This window comes from Mytilus californianus, unplaced genomic scaffold (genome assembly GCF_021869535.1).
Source record: "Mytilus californianus isolate M0D057914Y unplaced genomic scaffold, xbMytCali1.0.p SCAF_3, whole genome shotgun sequence".
NCBI lineage: Eukaryota > Metazoa > Mollusca > Bivalvia > Mytilida > Mytilidae > Mytilus > Mytilus californianus.
Genome location: NW_026262679.1, coordinates 103,616,265 through 103,633,581, shown reverse-complemented (window position 1 = coordinate 103,633,581; position 17,317 = coordinate 103,616,265). Strand labels below are relative to the sequence as shown.

General features: G+C 32.1%; 2 protein-coding genes across 4 annotated transcripts in view; one reads left to right on the top strand and one right to left on the bottom strand.

The window, feature by feature from the left end:
• Nucleotides 1-2,673, bottom strand: part of LOC127735638 (poly(U)-binding-splicing factor PUF60-like) — a 38,925-nt gene extending 36,252 nt beyond the window's left edge. For 2 of the 3 annotated variants that reach the window (XM_052245870.1, XM_052245871.1), the window contains exon 1: nucleotides 2,537-2,673. In XM_052245870.1, coding sequence (XP_052101830.1) covers nucleotides 2,537-2,596 — 60 coding nt within the window. In that variant the 5' untranslated portion in view covers nucleotides 2,597-2,673. The remainder of the gene's footprint in view (nucleotides 1-2,536) is intronic. The other variant, XM_052245872.1, reaches the window with a different exon arrangement.
• A 990-nt stretch (nucleotides 2,674-3,663) lies between these two features.
• Nucleotides 3,664-11,999, top strand: LOC127735636 (grpE protein homolog 1, mitochondrial-like). The gene is made up of 3 exons (XM_052245866.1): nucleotides 3,664-3,779; nucleotides 7,712-7,892; nucleotides 9,735-11,999. Exons 1-3 carry the CDS (start codon nucleotides 3,691-3,693, stop codon nucleotides 10,161-10,163), a joined length of 699 nt encoding a protein of 232 aa, XP_052101826.1. The 5' UTR covers nucleotides 3,664-3,690; the 3' UTR covers nucleotides 10,164-11,999.
• Nucleotides 12,000-17,317: the final 5,318 nt, after the last annotated feature.

The window sequence follows — 17,317 nt, the reverse complement described above, 5'->3', positions numbered from 1 at the left end:
GAAATTTTAGACGCCATGCCACTATCTGTCGTATTTTATAACATCCGGTCATATATTAAGTTCAGAAATGTGAGTTATCTTTCAGTTAGACTGTTCAAGTTATTCCCTTTGGAGACAATAAAAATTATATCTTGTGGATGTATATGTATAATTTAAGGTATAAATACATGACATATGAATTTAAGTAATTCAACTAGAGGAAACAAGAAAAAAAAATCCTAGCACTGTAGTGGTAAAAGAATATAAAAAATGGAGAATGTGTCCCCATGGACACAGATGATGCCCCCGCTTGCATACAACATTATAAAGGGACATAACTCAAGAACAATAAAAGTGACGCTACCAAAATTTGTACTTGATCTGAGATTTGTAGTAATTAGTATTGTGTAAAGGTTTCATAATGTTTGGTTGGGGCAAACTTAAGTTACAGAACGGAAACTAAAAATTTTGCAATTTTTCGATTTATAAAGGGGCGTAACTCGATAATGATTAAAGTGACGCTATTGAAATTCAACTTGATCTGTGTTTTGTGGTAAAAAGCATTGTGTATAAGTTTCATAACATTTGGTTGAGGCAACTGAAGTTAGAGAAAGGAAACTAAAATTTCTGCATTTTTTTCCATTTATAAAGGGGCATAACTCGAGAATGGTTAAAGTGACTCCACCAAAATTCAAACTTGATCTTTATTTTGTGGTAATAAACATTGTGTGTAAGTTTCATAACATTTGGTTGAGGCAAACTTAATTTAAAGAACGAAAACTAAAAATTTTGCAATTTTTCCATTTATAAAGGGGCATAACTCAAGAACAGTTAAAGTGACGCCACCAAAATTCAAACCTATAATTTGTGCCATTTTAAAGAAAAAAATATTTTTTAGCACTATCAAATAGTTACTAAATTAAGGGATTGTTACTCACTAGAGGAATAGTTCCCCATTTCAAGCATTTGATGGGTTGTCCCCAACCTGTTAAAGGGACAAGTCAATGAATTCTAGTCAAATCGACACCTGGTTAAATCTGCATCTGGTCAAATCGGCACCCGGTAGAGTCAAATCGGCAACTGGTTCAATCGGCATCAAGTCATTTCGGCACATATGTTAAATACGTTGAATATATATCTTTTTAAAGTATTTTAAGCAAAAAGATTAAAATAAAGAAGGGGATGTACAGAAATATTGACTTATTAACATTTTTTGGTGGTTTCTGTATGTCTTTTTTTTTCGTTCAACTTAATTTATGTGTATTCAAGGTATTGATATTTGTTATGCATGTTTTAACCAGTTGAGCATTTTGCATGATTGTTGGTTTAAATGCTGTTTAAACTTTCCTGAAATACCACCTTAATTGCTGATTATTTTGCTGGTGAGTTTGATTAGTGATAGTTTTCCCTTTTATTGCTTCTAATAACAACAGCTTTGGTAATCGCTTCATTGTTTTTTTATTTAAGTTTTTGAAGAAAAAAACATCAATAACTACCTGTAAAGCGTTAAAACAACAAACTTGTATATTATATAAAATATTATTGGATGCCAAATTGACTCTAAATGGGTGCCGTTTGACCAGGTGCCGATTTGACTTTTTCTATGGGTGCCGATTTGACCAGGATAATGATCAAATCGGCACCCATAGAAAAAGTCAAATCGGTATCTGGTCAAACCACCAAAAAATGTTAATAAGTCAATATTTCTGTACATCCCCTTCTTCATTTTAATCTTTTTGCTTAAAATACTTTATACCTTTATACCTTTATCTTCGGGTCCTTAAAATAAGCCAAAAGCTTTTACTGACCCCTCATCTTGGATTGTCGTAATGCAATTTCTCCTCTCATAAGAAACGCATAATAATATATTTATATATATTATACTTATAAAAATAGAACTTATTTAGGTGTGCGCAGCTTAACAATTAACATGAACATATAAATTTATATGGGTTCCAATTCTCGCCATTTAACGCTGACTTAAATTCATTCAAAGTCTTTGCCGTCACTGTAAAATCTGACAGGTTATTCCACTGATCCACTACTCTAAATCTAGTATTATTAGATGGTGCTAAAGTAAATAAGCTCATCCAGTTTATATCATCTATACCGTGCAACGCTTTATATACTTGTATCATATCATTTCTATCCCTACGATATTCCAAGGTTGACAATCCCAATGAGCGTAATCTATCTTCATAACTTAAATGATTTATATAAATTTCTTTACGAGTTTAGTGGCCCTTCTTTGGACAGATTCCAATTTACGAATATCTTTTTTAAGGTGCGGAGACCAAACACATGTAGCATATTCCAACAGTGGACGAACAATTGACTTATAAAGAGTAAGAAACATATCCTGATCCATGTAGTCAAAGGAATGATGAATAAGAGATAAAATTCTCTGTGCTTTATTAACAATAGTACTAATATGTTTTTTAAAAAGATATATATTCAACATATTTAACATATGTGCCGAAATGACTACATCGGGTGCCGATTTGACCAGATGCCGATTGAACTTTGCTTTTAAACTAATGTTTATGACAAATTATACCTCTTCATCTAACGTAAAACCATTTTCGGTGAAAGGAATGCTGCCAATATCTGTCGCCATTTTGTCTTTCTGTAATAATGAATTTAGCACAGGTTAAAACCAACCCATATTTCCGGGAACGGGACCGTGATATTTTTTTAGATGAACGTTTGTTGTGTCATCTGTACTATTGTTTATCTGTTTGTCTTTTTGTTTTTGGCCATGGCGTTGTCAGTATGCTGCTGCTTTAACCGATTTAGTGCAAGCTTTTAGGTTACGTCTTATGAAGCCTAGTGTTTTGTTCCCTTTATCCACTATATTGTCAATATGTCTGTCCCGGGTTAGATTATCGCTGATTGTTACTCCCAGGTATTTGCTAGCTTCAATGGTGTCTATAGTGTGTGTCCATGTAATTTGTAATTTGTTGGTATTACAGGACGGTTCTTATAGGTTGTATTCGGATTACAATGCATTTTTTCGCATTGAAGCTCATTTGCCACTTATTAAGTTATTTTCCCAGTCCTCTAATGATGTTAGATCTTTCTGCAGTAGGCCACTTTCTGCTTGGTTGCTTATGGTTCTATAGAGGAGGCTGTCGTCTGCAAAAGTTTGGTCTCTGATGATGTTGCTGTTTCTGGCATGTCGTTTATGTTGGCCAGGAACAGTAGAGGTCAAAGAACTGTGCCTTGAGGTACACCAGAGAGTACTGGTACTTGTTCAGAGACAGCTCTTTCTAGGATAACGCTTTGCATTCTGTTTTGTAGGAATGATCTTATCCACTTGTTTGTCTTAGGGTTTACTCCGTAATAATCAAGTTTATGTAGAAGGCGATGGTGTGGCACTTCATCAAACGCTTTTGAAAAATCTAGTAGGATGATATCTACCTGGTTGTTACTTTTTAATTTTGATGCAATATCATGAATGGTGATGATTTATAGTTGGGATTCGCAAGATCGTCGTTAAAAGTTTAAAAGTTGTCGTTTTCATTTTTTAGTTTTTCTAAATGAAAATAATTTACTATATCAATACTATTGCCATAGTCTCTGGTTTTGTAAATTGAGTTCAATATTTCATCACATTAACAAACTCACTAAATTATTCGCTGTCTCATAGGGAGATAAAATCCGGAAATTGTAACCTACCTATCCGGAAATCATTTTTGTATTACTTTGAGGATGGCGACAATGGCGAACATGTGGATACGGTCAGCTCAAAGACTTTCGAATATTACTCAAATTCATGCGACTAGACAGGTTTTAAGAAGGTAAAATAGCTTTTTAAGAGACATATTAATATTTACGTATATTTGAACTATCATTTTGAAGATAGGACATTAAAAAAAATGCACAAGTTAAATGATGTAATGCCCTTTTGACGTTTACATAATTTCTTTATTAAGGATCTCCGTTTGTGTTGTTCATGAATAAAAGGAAGATATTAATGTGTGACATAAGCCATCCAATGATCAACTTGAGCTTTCTTATTAATAATTGCCTTCGTCAAAACAAACCATTTAGAAGCAGTACGCCAGTAGATGTTATCACAGCTATTCAATCAATATCAAGACTGGAATGCCCTAGCTGCCCACTAATATTACGATATTAATGCCAGGCCAAGAGTCTTGAATCTTTCACGGCTCAGTTACTTGCTTAAATATAAATCAGTTTGTTGTTACTTGCAAATTTTGTTCTGTACCAGACATTTGTACAGTGAATTTTTTGTTTTGTTATTTAATTATAATACAAATGTAAGAGATAAATTTGTCCTGGTAAAATATGTCCCGGCGGACACATATTACTAGTATTAAAAGTCCATGTTTACAGAATTTACTAGTATTTTTAGTCCGATGTTAGTAATTTATGTCCCCAGACTAATTTTCCTAGGAATTCAAGTCCATGTCATTAATATTCCTAGGTAAAAACGTCCATGTCCTTTTTTTTTTTATAGGAAAAATATTGATGAATCAAATCATTTACATTTAAACAATATTGGAAATTTAAATATTAAGTTTTAATATTGTTTAAGAGTTGTGTATTTATATTTTTAATAAAATTCATGTCCCCAGACTAATTTTCCTAGGAAATCATGTCCATGTCATTAATATTCCTAGGTAAAAACGTCCATTCCCTTTATTTTGAAAGTTTAATTTAAACGTTATGTTTAAATATTGTTTTAGAGTTGTGTATTAATATTTTAATAAAATGAATGTCCCCAGACTAATTTTCCTAGGACATCATGTCCTTAACAGGGCTTCCAAAATTATTTTTAGCCAGCCGGACATTTTATATATTATCCCGATTTTAATCCCTTAAGATAAAATTAACAAAAGACAATAATGGTAATCAGTTGCCGAGTTGGCCATCCCAATGATTGACAAAAAAACAATATTAAACTTTCTTTGATTCAAATTTGAAGTTCTGACGTAAACTGTTAAATTGGCAGTGCATCATTTGAAGTGTGCAACATCAGCGTACTTATACATTTGTATCTGCCTTAGACTCTTTATTTGTGCAAAATAACGTTGTCAAAAACTTTACTTTCGTTTTTAAATCTAAAAGCAGATGTTATCTTGACAATGGTAAAACATGGACCAGAGACGGATACGTAAATTCCGTGTACGTTTGCAAAGCATGAATGTGTGTAAGTAGCTCTTTCTACGTTATTTCTTCAAGAAAATATTCGAAATAAAAGTGAGATAAAGGTTTCAATGACAATTTAAGCATTTTTTGAAGAAATAAGGATGCATAATTAAATTTCACACTTGCGCACACGTGTACTAGTTAAAACAGAGACATGTCTCTGGTTCAAACAACGTGGTTATGAGGATTTTTCATTTTCACCTTTTAAATTTTTTCATCAAATCATATTTGCTAACCTATTTCTGATAATTTAAATCTTTTTGGCTAAATTAATTAGAAGCAAAACGCTGAAATATAAGAAAATAACTTTGAATAGACCGATCAATATCCGGTTCAAAACAGTTTACCTGTCACCTGAACAGGTAAATTTCAGCTGTTCAACAACTAATTAGCCTTGATTAAAATGAGAAGGTATTAAAGTAGGGGTTGTTTTGATAGTACTTAATGATCATGTCACTTTTATGACCGGAAATGTGTGGCTGTTAAAGGCAAAAGGTTGGGTCAAAAAGATCGTGAATTATGTTAAAATGACCGTCTTTTAAGCAAGAAAGCCTTGAAAACTAAAAAGTAGATGACCGTTTCATGCTTTGCCCAGCCGGACATTATACAAATGTCTGGCATATATGACCGTTTTGGAAGCCTTGGTCCGTAACATGCCTAGGTTATAACGTCCGGTCATGTCCTTTATTTTATTAGGAAGAATTAATGAAACTTTCCAATCTTTACTAAGAAAATATGTTGGTTTTTTTTTATTTTCAATAATTTTTAAAATATAATAAACATTACTAGAATTACAAGTCTTAGGACAATTTTTCCTAGGAAAATAAGTGCCAGACATATATTACTAGCTATGGACTTATTTTCCTAGGAAAATTTGTCCTGGGACTTAAGTCCCAGGACATTGGACTTGATTAGGACTTGATTAACTAGGAAAAAAAGTCTGGCGGACAAATTTTACTACGGGACCAAATTTACTGTTACAATTGCCCTGTATACGTTGTTTTACATATTTGAACAAATTTATATGTCTGAATAAAATTTAGTAATTGAACATAGCAATGATAAAATGAAAGCTACATATTTAGAATTCTTTTAGCTCTTTACCCATGGTTGCACTTTCTGCACATCCTGTATATAACTTTTAGGTAGCATTTTGAGGCCAACACATTTCAGGTGATATCACTCCAGACACCCATCGCAAACTATATAGAGCCATATATCATATATGCACTTCTATACCCTAACAGTTCCATTTTACTATAACCTTCTTTAGCGATAACTACACATAATTAGCATCTTGGAACTGTTGCATTAGAATCTTAAAAGGATATAAACTTTTCACTGACCACGAATTGGACATCTTGTTCATTCGTATCTATACTTAACGGTTAACCCGCTGCAATTGTTTGCACCTGTCCTAAGTCAGGAATCTGATGTTCAGTAGTTGTGTTTTGTTGATGTGGTTCATAAGTGTTTCTCGTTTTTTATATAGATTAGACCGTTGGTTTTCCTGTTTGAATGGTTTTACACTGGTTATTTTTGGGGTCCTTTGTAGCTTGCTGTTTGGTGTGAGCCAAGGCTCTGTGTTGAAGACCGGTACTTTGACCGATATTGGTTTTATTTTTATAAATTTTGACTTGGATGGAGAGTTGTCTCATTGGCACTCGTACCACATCTTCTTATATCTATTAAGAATGGTGACTTGTTTTAATTGACCCCTTACGGCAAAGTGAACGTCATGTTGTCAATACATCTGGAAATTATAATTGTTTAAACTTATTTCACAGATTGATTGCAAAAGAAACATTTTTTTAAATTAGTGCCATCCTGAATATAATTTGCGGGTAACAATAAAAAATGATATGATTGTTACCTGCAATTTCCGTATGAAACCGGGTCCCTGTCCGTAAATACTTTTCTGCAATTAGTCTTGGAAGTAATAATAATTATTTTGTATTGTTACTTTTTGCAGGTAATCGTAGCCAGTGCCTAATAACAAATTTTACTAGCTGCCAAACTGCAGAAGCAAAAGCTCACACGGACATAGTTTTGATTACATGAATAATAAATATTATATGACCTCTACATGGGCTATTAGTTGCATTCATATTTGAAAGAATTGGACCTAAACAAAATACAATCTGTTGAAGAATTGCATTATTGAACACAGTAAAAATGATCTGCAAAATACAATGTAAGATCTACAAATAAATCAACACGGACTAATTATAAATCATCCGTCAACTCCTTATAGAACACTAAAACTGATTAGATACTCAAGTTAAATAAGTCAATAGGATTGTCATGATTGTCTGAAGAGAAATATTTTAACCACTTACAACAAGGTCTTTACTATTTAAATCATTCAACACTTTCTATGGACTATAAATGGCTTATATATAGATCTGAAATTACCAGCTGTATAGACAATTATATAGGTTTTTACAGGTACAGATTTTGTTTTTCATTGATATGATATTAAACATCTGAAATATTTATGTGTTTTGTTCCCTGTTCTAAATATGTTTATAAAGTGTGTATAATACTCAATTTACAGTGCACACAGGTCAAGATTTTGGTCAACAACTGCAACAGATACAAACAGTCAAACAAATGATACACCAAAGACATCAGAAAATACTGAATCTAATGATGCGACTAAATCAGAGATTGCACAAATAGAGTTAAAATGGAAAGAAGAAAAATCAAAACTAGAAGATGATTTAAAGTCATTTAAAGTAAGTTTATTATCCACTTATCCAGAGGAATAATAGCTATAGGATAGATATACATTTTTGTCGAGCCTGCAACTTTTGTCGCAGAAAGCTCGACATAGGGATAGTGATCCAGCAGCATTAGCTAACTTCTTAAAAGCTTTATATTTTAGAAGGTGGAAGACCTGGATGCTTCATACTTTGTATATAGATGCCTTATGTTATGAAGTTTCCGTCTGTCATATGTCCATTGTCCTTGACCTCATTTTCATGGTTGAGTGACTACTTGAAAAAAAGTTAAGATTTTTTGTAATGTTAATTTCTCTCTTATTATGAATAATAGGATAACTATATTTGGTATGTGCATACCTTGCAAGGTCCTCATGCCCATCAGACAGTTTTCACTTGACCTCGACCTCAATTCAGGAATCAGTGAACAAGGTTAAGTTTTGGTGGTCAAGTCCATATCTCAGATACTAAAAGCAATAGGTCTTGCATATTTGGTGTATGGAAGGACTGTAAGGTGTACATGTCCAACTGGCAGGTGTCATCTGACCTTGACCTCATTTTCATGGTTCAGTGGTTATAGTTAAGTTTTTTAGTTTTGGTCTGTTTTTCTTATACTGTATGCAATAGGTCTCTATATTTGGTGTATGGAATGATTGTAAGGTGTACATGTCTAGCTGGCAGGTGTCTTCTGACCTTGACCTCATTTTCATGGTTCAGTGGTCAAAGTTAAGTTTTTGAGTTTTGGTTTTTTTTTCTAATACTATATGCAATAAGTCAACTATATTTGGTGTATGGAAATATTTTATGATGTACATGTCAGTCTGGCAGGTTTTATTTGACCTTGACCTCATTTTCACGGTTCATTGTTGTATGGAAGGATTGCAAGCTATACATGTCTGCCTGGCATGGTTCATCTGACCTTGACCTCATTTTCATGGTTCATTGGTCAATGTTTAGTTTTCTTGGTTAAGTCTGTATCTTAGAAACTATAAGCAAAAGGTCAACTATATTTAGTGTATTGAATGATTGTAACGTGTACATGTATTTCATGTTTGGTTTATATCACCTTGACCTCATTTTCTTGGATCATGTTAAGTTTATGTGTTAGTTGTAGTAAAGCTTTATATTAAGGACTATCAACATAATATCAATGATTAATAAAGAAGGCGAGACATTTCAGCGTGTGCACTCTTGTTAGCATTTGCTTTCTTTTTTTAAGGTCATTGGTCAAGTGAGCTGTTCTAATCATTTGGCATACACGAAATAGGTCATCAAAGCTGAAATTCTCAGTCCACTTCTTATAAAAGTTATTGCACTTGAATGATAATTTCGACCTATTTTTGTGTGATTGGCAAACAATCTAGTAGACCGAGATAAACTGAACAAAATTATCAGCAATTCAAGATTAACAAAAAAGGTTCATTGGACAAAGTCAACTGTTCTATTGCATTATAGATGTTATGGATGATCACAAGTTATGAAAAATAGATGTTGTTTAAAGAATTCTACTTGACATAAAGCAAACAACAATCAATTGAAATTTCTGTCAGGAATAATAAAATTTCAAAACAAGACTGTCATTATTTCTTTATATGAAGAGTTTGTCTAAAAGATTTGTAAATTACAAATGTTTATTTCCTTTATTGTTTATTTGATGTGGTTTTATTTGTCTTTTATATAATTGTATAGCAGACTGGAAAACAGTTTGTGGGAAACACTAGAATGAAAAGTTTAAACCTCTAATTCTGCAATTAATGATTTTTTTAATAATTTGATCTCAGGCAAATCGAGTTAAATTTTACTTTGAAATTGCTATGGAAAAAAATTGTACGTTTATTATATATCTTACTTTTGTAGGACAAATATGTACGGTCGTTAGCAGAAACAGAGAATGTGAGACAGAGGATGATCAAACAAATAGAGGATGCTAAAGCATTTGGAATACAAGGGTTTTGTAAGGATTTACTTGAGGTGGCTGATGTTTTAAACATGGCAGTTGACAATGTTCCAAAAGAAGAAGTACCTAAAAATGTTCATTTGAAAAACTTATTCGATGGTTTAACAATGACAGAATCACAGTTACAGAAAGCGTTTAACAAGCATGGCTTGGTGAAAATTGAACCAAAAGTAGGAGACAAATTTGATCCTTATGTACATGAAGCCATGTTTCAAGTACCCACAGAGAACAAAGAATCGAACTCAAATGTTGCTGTTGTCAATAAAATAGGGTACAAGTTGAAAGAAAGAACAATACGACCAGCAATTGTAGGAGTATTTAAAGCATAAGTCATGTGATATTGTAAGGTTAAGTCATCATTGATATATTTAAGTTGAAACTTTTTAATTTTTCATGTATTTCAAACATGTCAATAAGATTACCGTATTCTATTGGTTTAGATAACAAGAGAAAGCAGTATGTTTAGAAATTGGTCGTGAAAAAGGGCTTTGATAAGAGAAATATGTCACAGAAACAAGGTTTTTCACCAGTTGTTTCAAAATCATACCATAAATATGAAATTACAAACAAGATGCAATTGAAATATATTGTTGTTATCAGCTTGGATTCAGAACTAGACAGATAATCAGTTTCAGTGCAACAAAAAAAATTTTTTTTTTCTGAAAGTAATTTTAATGGGAACAATTTTGTATTTCTGAATCATTTAGCTCTTTTTCATAAAAAGAGTAAAGGCTGTACAGTGACCTACTGTTGTTTACATCTACTTCATTTGGTCTCTGGTGGATAGTTGTCTCAATCTGGGCAATCTGTCATACCACATCATATTCTTATATAATGATAAAATTAAATTAAGTACAAAACATGTTTCTCTAGAACCAAAAAAAAAATAATGAACAAATAAATGACTTTTGTTCAATCACTTAATTTTAAGAAAAAGTAAATGGATAGTTGTAGATTTCTATAAGTATTTTTGTGATTGGCTAACATAAGTTTTGCGGCTTTAAAATTATTTTTTCATGTGTTTTAACAATAATTCATAAAAGTGCACACTTACAGTTAATAATATCAAAAATATGGGTTAGAATAAAATATGATTTGATTGTGTACATTATTTACATTGTGTGCATATGTTGTAGATATTTTCATTCATATTGTGTGTACACTGTACAAATACTGATTTGCAAACTACAGGCAAAATACATTAAAGCATTATTATTTAGAATTATTTCCATATCTGACTTTCATATGCATATGCGGATGAAGTATGTTACAAAATGTAGCAGTTATAGTGTCTTTTTAACATTATATGTTATATAACACCAAACAATTAAGACTATTTATGTAGATGTCATGAGGCCTGCTTAGTAAATGATTACCATTAAAATTGGACCATTTAAGCAAAATTCTAATATATTTTTTTATAGCCCAGAGCTCCAGATAAGCTGCGTATTTGCGTGATCAGTACTGATCACGCAATACAAATAATTAAAAACCCAATGCAATTGCCCATTGCAGGGTTCAAAAACCCAATTCATTCAAAGGAAAACCCAATTATATGCCAAAACCATGAGTTCTTAACGCTTTTATTCGCTATCGTTTGCGTTATTTACCCTTATCTGATTACAGTCGTCGCGTAAATCTATTTTTATAATATTTATAATTGGAAATGTCCTTTCGTTCTAAAAATAGAGCCCTGCATCAAGTAGCCGAAATGGGTCCCTGTTGGAATTTTCCGTTGCTCAAAAGGTACTCATGTTTATGAAAACATTTCAATCTTCTCGGCGTTTATCCAATTAGCGTTTGTCTTGTTGTCATATTTTTTTCAAATTGCTCGGGATTTATCATAACATACAATGAATTAAAACGAAAGTAAATATCCGATAAAAATATTGAATAGAAGCATGTTTTCAGCTTCTTTTTGATACTTTAGGGAAAGTTATTATGATGATAACAAGACCCGTTTGCGTACCTTAACGAGAACATTGCTAGAACGATAAACACGGGGTTTTGTCAAGAACGAAATCAGTTGGAAAAAGTGAAAGGCCAAATCAATTATGACATGATATATGTAGTTGGAAAGCATCAGAAACCAAAAGTTCTAATCAGCTGGGACAACTAAACCCAGATTTATGTAAATTAAATTAAACAAAAACATTCAAGTATAATTTTAGTTTATATATTATTTTTTTCATTTTAGTTGATGAGTGAATACACATATCTGTTTTTTATGTCAATGCATCTTGACACTTTCTTTGTTTTGGTCTTATTGTTCTGTATGCTTATGATAGTTGTCTTATTGGCAAGTGCAGTTTAACATTGTCATTTGAATGTGGTCTCCGTCATTAAACCTGTAAACCTGGTCAAGGTTTTGGGGTATATCTTAAATCTGGGAACTACTTATTATTTTTATTAAAAAGTAGATCTGGCAAATAGGTGAAAGGACTGGCAAAACTTTCTTACAGCACCTAAATTTCACATATATTACATAAAAATCTAAACACTTAGCCACGCCTACCCCAACTAAACTGTAGGGTGATCATATGGGATCTAGAAAGGTAATTAGTAACTGTCCAACTAGTGACACCAGCTGCAGTTTATATAAGTTGTGAGAAAATACAAAACTGGCAGAACGTTTAAAATCGGACACAAATTAAACGTACAATTGCTCGTCAGTGAATAAACCAAATAAAACAGCTAGCATATATACAAAGAAAGAAACACATTTAAGATGGAAAAACATCTGCATGGGGTTGATATAATGTGATTATAACATGCCTAAACATTCAATATTGTGTTGATGAAAAAACCCAACACATTAAGGAGCTTGTTGGTGAAAAACCCAATTTGATATTTGCTTGAGGGGTGAATTGGAATTCTTTAAAAACTTTATCACCCAATTACATAAAAAAAAATGGTGGGTAAAAACCCCAATTTGTGAATTCTTATCTGGAGCTCTGTATAGCCATTGAATTTAAAGATCATAGAGGTCATCCTCTCTATGCAATGGTATTTAGTCTAAATTATGTTGAAAATGTGTTTGGATACCCAGAAACGATGGACCCTTTGCAGTGGATGCATTTATCTTTTTCTATGTCTCCTCAAGCCCTAAGAGAGAATTATTAATAGTAATCCACATAGTAAATGTATGGTCCATTAGAAAAGGATGTGGAGTAAACAGAGGTAAAGCAGAAACACAATGAAAGATACATGTATAAGGAAATCTTGATGACATTGAAACAATCTATGAAGCAGAAAAATGGCCAATATAGTTGACTAATAAAATAGCTTATATGACACCAATGAAAAACCACTCCATCTCAACACTCCAGGGACACATAATCATATGCCAGCTGTGTAAAATTATAATTTTTTAACTGTAAACATGATAGATAAAGTTTTTCCTTTCTGACAAGAACTTGTGCTAATGTGCCCTTCATTTTAAAACTGGACCCTCTACCCTTAAATCCTGCATTGAACATTGCTTGAAAATACTTGAATGTCCTTGCAAATCCTGGAAAAGGTTTTTTGTTGTTGCAAAAAGAGTTGAATTGTACTACACATGCATGTGGAACAACCTGTCAGTTTGGATGAAAAGCTAATGCTGGGATAAATGGATTGAAATGTAAATGCATTGCTTTGACAACATACAGTTATTATGGTTACAGGTCCTGAGAAATAGTGCTTAATTTCACCCAAAATTTGTAAATTTTGCAGTTTAAAGATGACAAACTGAGAGCCAAATGAAATGGACTGAAATCTTAATAAAAAGAAATCAAATAAAAGTTGGACTTGATTTTCTTCATTTTCACTAACTTATAGTAAACTTATCTAGGCACTCTTTTTCCCCCAAAATTGGACGTTTTTGTGGTTTCTGAATTTTCTACTGCAAATGCACATTAAACAACCAATAAATTCTGTCCAGCTCAACTGGTGGGTAGGATTTTTATAGTAAAACAATTAACACCAATTGCAAAAGTTAAGGGAACAAAACAGAAAATGATTTAATGAACTAAACGAGGTCACAGGTTTTTGTTCTATTTTTATACGACTGTAAAATTTTTGCAGCTGTATAATGGTATGGCAATGTTGTCAGCTTCATCGTCGTCCAAGACATCTGACATAGGGGTAATTGTCCTAGAATTAGGGACCAAAAACAAGCATCTGTCTTGTTTCAGGACAGTAACTTGTGTATAGATTTCTATGAAATTGTACCACAAGGTTCCAAGGTTATGGCCCAAACTGTTTAGGAAGTTGGGCCCAATATTTTAACATAAAATAAATATATGGAGTTATTTGCTGAATATAACCGTGTATTTTTATTTTTGGCCCCGGTTTTCAAATTGGTTCACATTGAGGTCCAAAGGGTTGAAAATAAAACTTTATCTGATTTCATCGACAATTGAATTCTTGGGGTTCTTTGATATGCTGAATCTAACCACTTTTTTTTAGATTTTGGATATTAGACCATAAAAGGTAAATGTCCAATTTCAAATTTTTAAGTTCTTAGACCACATTCATTCTGTGTCACAAACCTATGCCGTGTCAAATATTTAATCATAATCCAAATTCAGAGCTGCATCAAGCTTGAATGTTGTGTCCATACTTGCCCCAACTGTTCAGAGTTCATCCTCTGTGGTTGTATCAAGCTGCATCCTGCGTAGCATTTTATTAACCGGATTTTCGAAGGAAATATTTGTTATTGATTTGGAGATGTATGGCGGGCGGACGGACGGGCGGCTGCCAAACAGTGTCTCTTCAATAACATGAAAACGCTGTGATGATTTTTTTTCAAATTTAGATATGTTGTTTCTTGTGACTAAATGAAGGTCAAGTTCAATTTTCACGATTTTAGTATTTCTCCTTTTTGAGTTATCACTATTTTTAATATCCAAAAGTGGTATTTTTAAATATTTTTCTCTTGTTATCATATTATGATTAACATAACTAAGCCTATGGTAAATGTCTTATCTCACAATAAAAATTGGAGTGACAGATTTATTTGAAAATTTTCTATTTCCTAAGTGGTGATGATTATAAGCTATATTATTAGACATTTTGAAGTTAATTACATTATTAATTATTATATATGTAATGTTAGCGTACTATATTAAACCATAGTTCTGTTCAAAGGGAAATAACCCTTCAGATTTGCAAGTATGATTTTCATTATTAATTAGATCTGGGAAATATCTTAGCATATGATAATCATTGGAGTGACAGATTTATTTGAAAATTTTCTGTTTCCTGATAAGATCTGTAGGACTGGATATATAAAGTTTGAAATTTACTAGTAGGACTGTATAAATGAAGTTTGAAATTTACTGTTCATTATTAGACATTTTGTAGGTAATTAAGTCTCCCTAAACCATATATATTTTACCCCCACCTCATCTTCAGTGATATTCAAAGTACAAAGAGTACACTTTCTATCTAACCTATTTACTCCATGATAACGGCCTACTTCAACAAACAAATTATGAGATGACAATCTAAGGCGAGTTAAATACACTCTAAAATTCATATGTTTGGTTAGATAATTCTGTAAACATACATTATTGACAATATATTTATATAAATAACACTTAGATGAAACGTTCAGTTGATCATTCAAAGTCTGTTTTGCTTGATCATATATCCTTGTTTTTACAAATAATAATAAATTTGTATCAATAATCAAATTGTCTTGGTTATACCAGATCTCATTTAAACCTAAGTTAAATAATAATTGTTGTAGTTGATAAATCCAACTGCTTCTAATATTACAGAAATTATACAGTTGTTCCCTGTAGCAGTTTTTAAGAATACAGTTGCTTGTGGATAACAATTTTAACCAGTACTTCACTATTTTGTACATTCTAAAATATATCAAAGGATATCTACCCAATTCAAAATAAACCATAACATTTGTTGTACATTGTTTGACACCTAATATGTTTTTGCAAAAATCAAGTTGTATTTTTTCAATATTTGGAGCTTTATGGAAGCCCCATATTTCACAACCATAACATAAAATACTGCTAATGTAAGTATCAAATAAATTCAAATATGTAAAAACATTCAAATACAATGACGAAACCTTCGACTTTAAACCAAAAACAGCTTTTCTACTTTGCTCAGCTAAATGTTTTTGAGCTTTAACAAATTTACCGTTAAAATTTAACAGTACACCAAGGTAACAAAATTTATCCACTATGTCAATAGTATTGCCATCATAATACCAAATTTCTTCGTCTTTTACAAAACCTCCGTTTCTAAATACCATAATTTTTGTTTTGGCAATATTTACAGTCAAACCCCATTTACAAGTATATAATAATAATGTGTCTAACATATCTTGCAAGCCAATAACTGAATCAGAAAATAAAATCATATCATCAGCATGCATAAGTAAAAACAATGACAAGTCTTGCACTTCATATGGTATATTACTATTACGTAGAAATTCCATTTCAAAGTCATTTACATATAACGAAAATAGTATAGGAGAAAGAACTTCCCCTTGCATAAGACCAACTGAACTTGTAAACTGCTCAGAATAAAAACCATCAACTTTCACACATACTTTTACTGTAGAATACATTGATTTTAAAACAGACAGTAATTTGCCTGTTATACCAACTCTTGATAGTTTCAACCATAAGTTAAGTCTGGTTACGGAGTCAAATGCCTGTTTGTAGTCAACGAAACAGCAATACAAACGTTTTTTCTTGAAAAGTGCTTTCTGAACGAGTATCAACAAAGAATAAATTGCATCAACAGTGCTGCTACCCGGGCGAAATCCAAATTGCGCATCTGTAATAATATCATTATTCTCAGACCATTTTATTAGTCTTGAATTTATAATAGATGTAAACAGTTTCGCTAAATTACTGACTAAACTGATTACACGATAGTTCGCTGGATGGGACGAGTCGCCTTTTTTAAAAACAGGAATTAACACTGCGAGTGCCCAAGATTTCGGAAAATGTCCTGATGCTAATATCTTATTGAATATTTCCTCTAGGAATGGTAGCAGAATATCCTTAAATTCAATGAATAACTCGTTAAATGTACCATCAATACCATGACTTTTACCACGTTTAAGGTTAGAAATACACTTCAAAATTTCATCTTGTGTAATAGTTTGATCAAGTTCATCATATGTTGTGTCGGAAACGGTCTCTGGAGTATCGACTGTCACATTAATACCATCATTTGTGACCAAAATTCTAAAATGTTCGAAGATTTCTGAAAGTGACACATCAGAAGTTTTGGCTCTCTTCTTTTGAAACAGTTTATAATATTTCTTTGGGTCGCTTTTACGCAATGTAGCTATCATATCACCCTCTTGACGCTTATATTTTCGTTTTAGTTTATTTTCTAAACGCTTGTATTGTCTTTTAGACATAATTAATGTTTGATGATTTTCAACATTTTTGTCTCTATTAAATGTATACAAAGAACTAATATAGATAGATCGAAGTCTTTTGCACTCGTAGTTAAA

Coding starts and splice junctions, on each gene's coding strand:
- LOC127735636 (XM_052245866.1), top strand. CDS start 3,691: ATGGCGACAATGGCGAACATGTGGATACGGTCAGCTCAAAGACTTTCG. Junction 3,780..7,711: donor ACTAGACAGGTTTTAAGAAG/GTAAAATAGCTT, acceptor CTCAATTTACAG/TGCACACAGGTCAAGATTTT. Junction 7,893..9,734: donor ATGATTTAAAGTCATTTAAA/GTAAGTTTATTA, acceptor TTACTTTTGTAG/GACAAATATGTACGGTCGTT.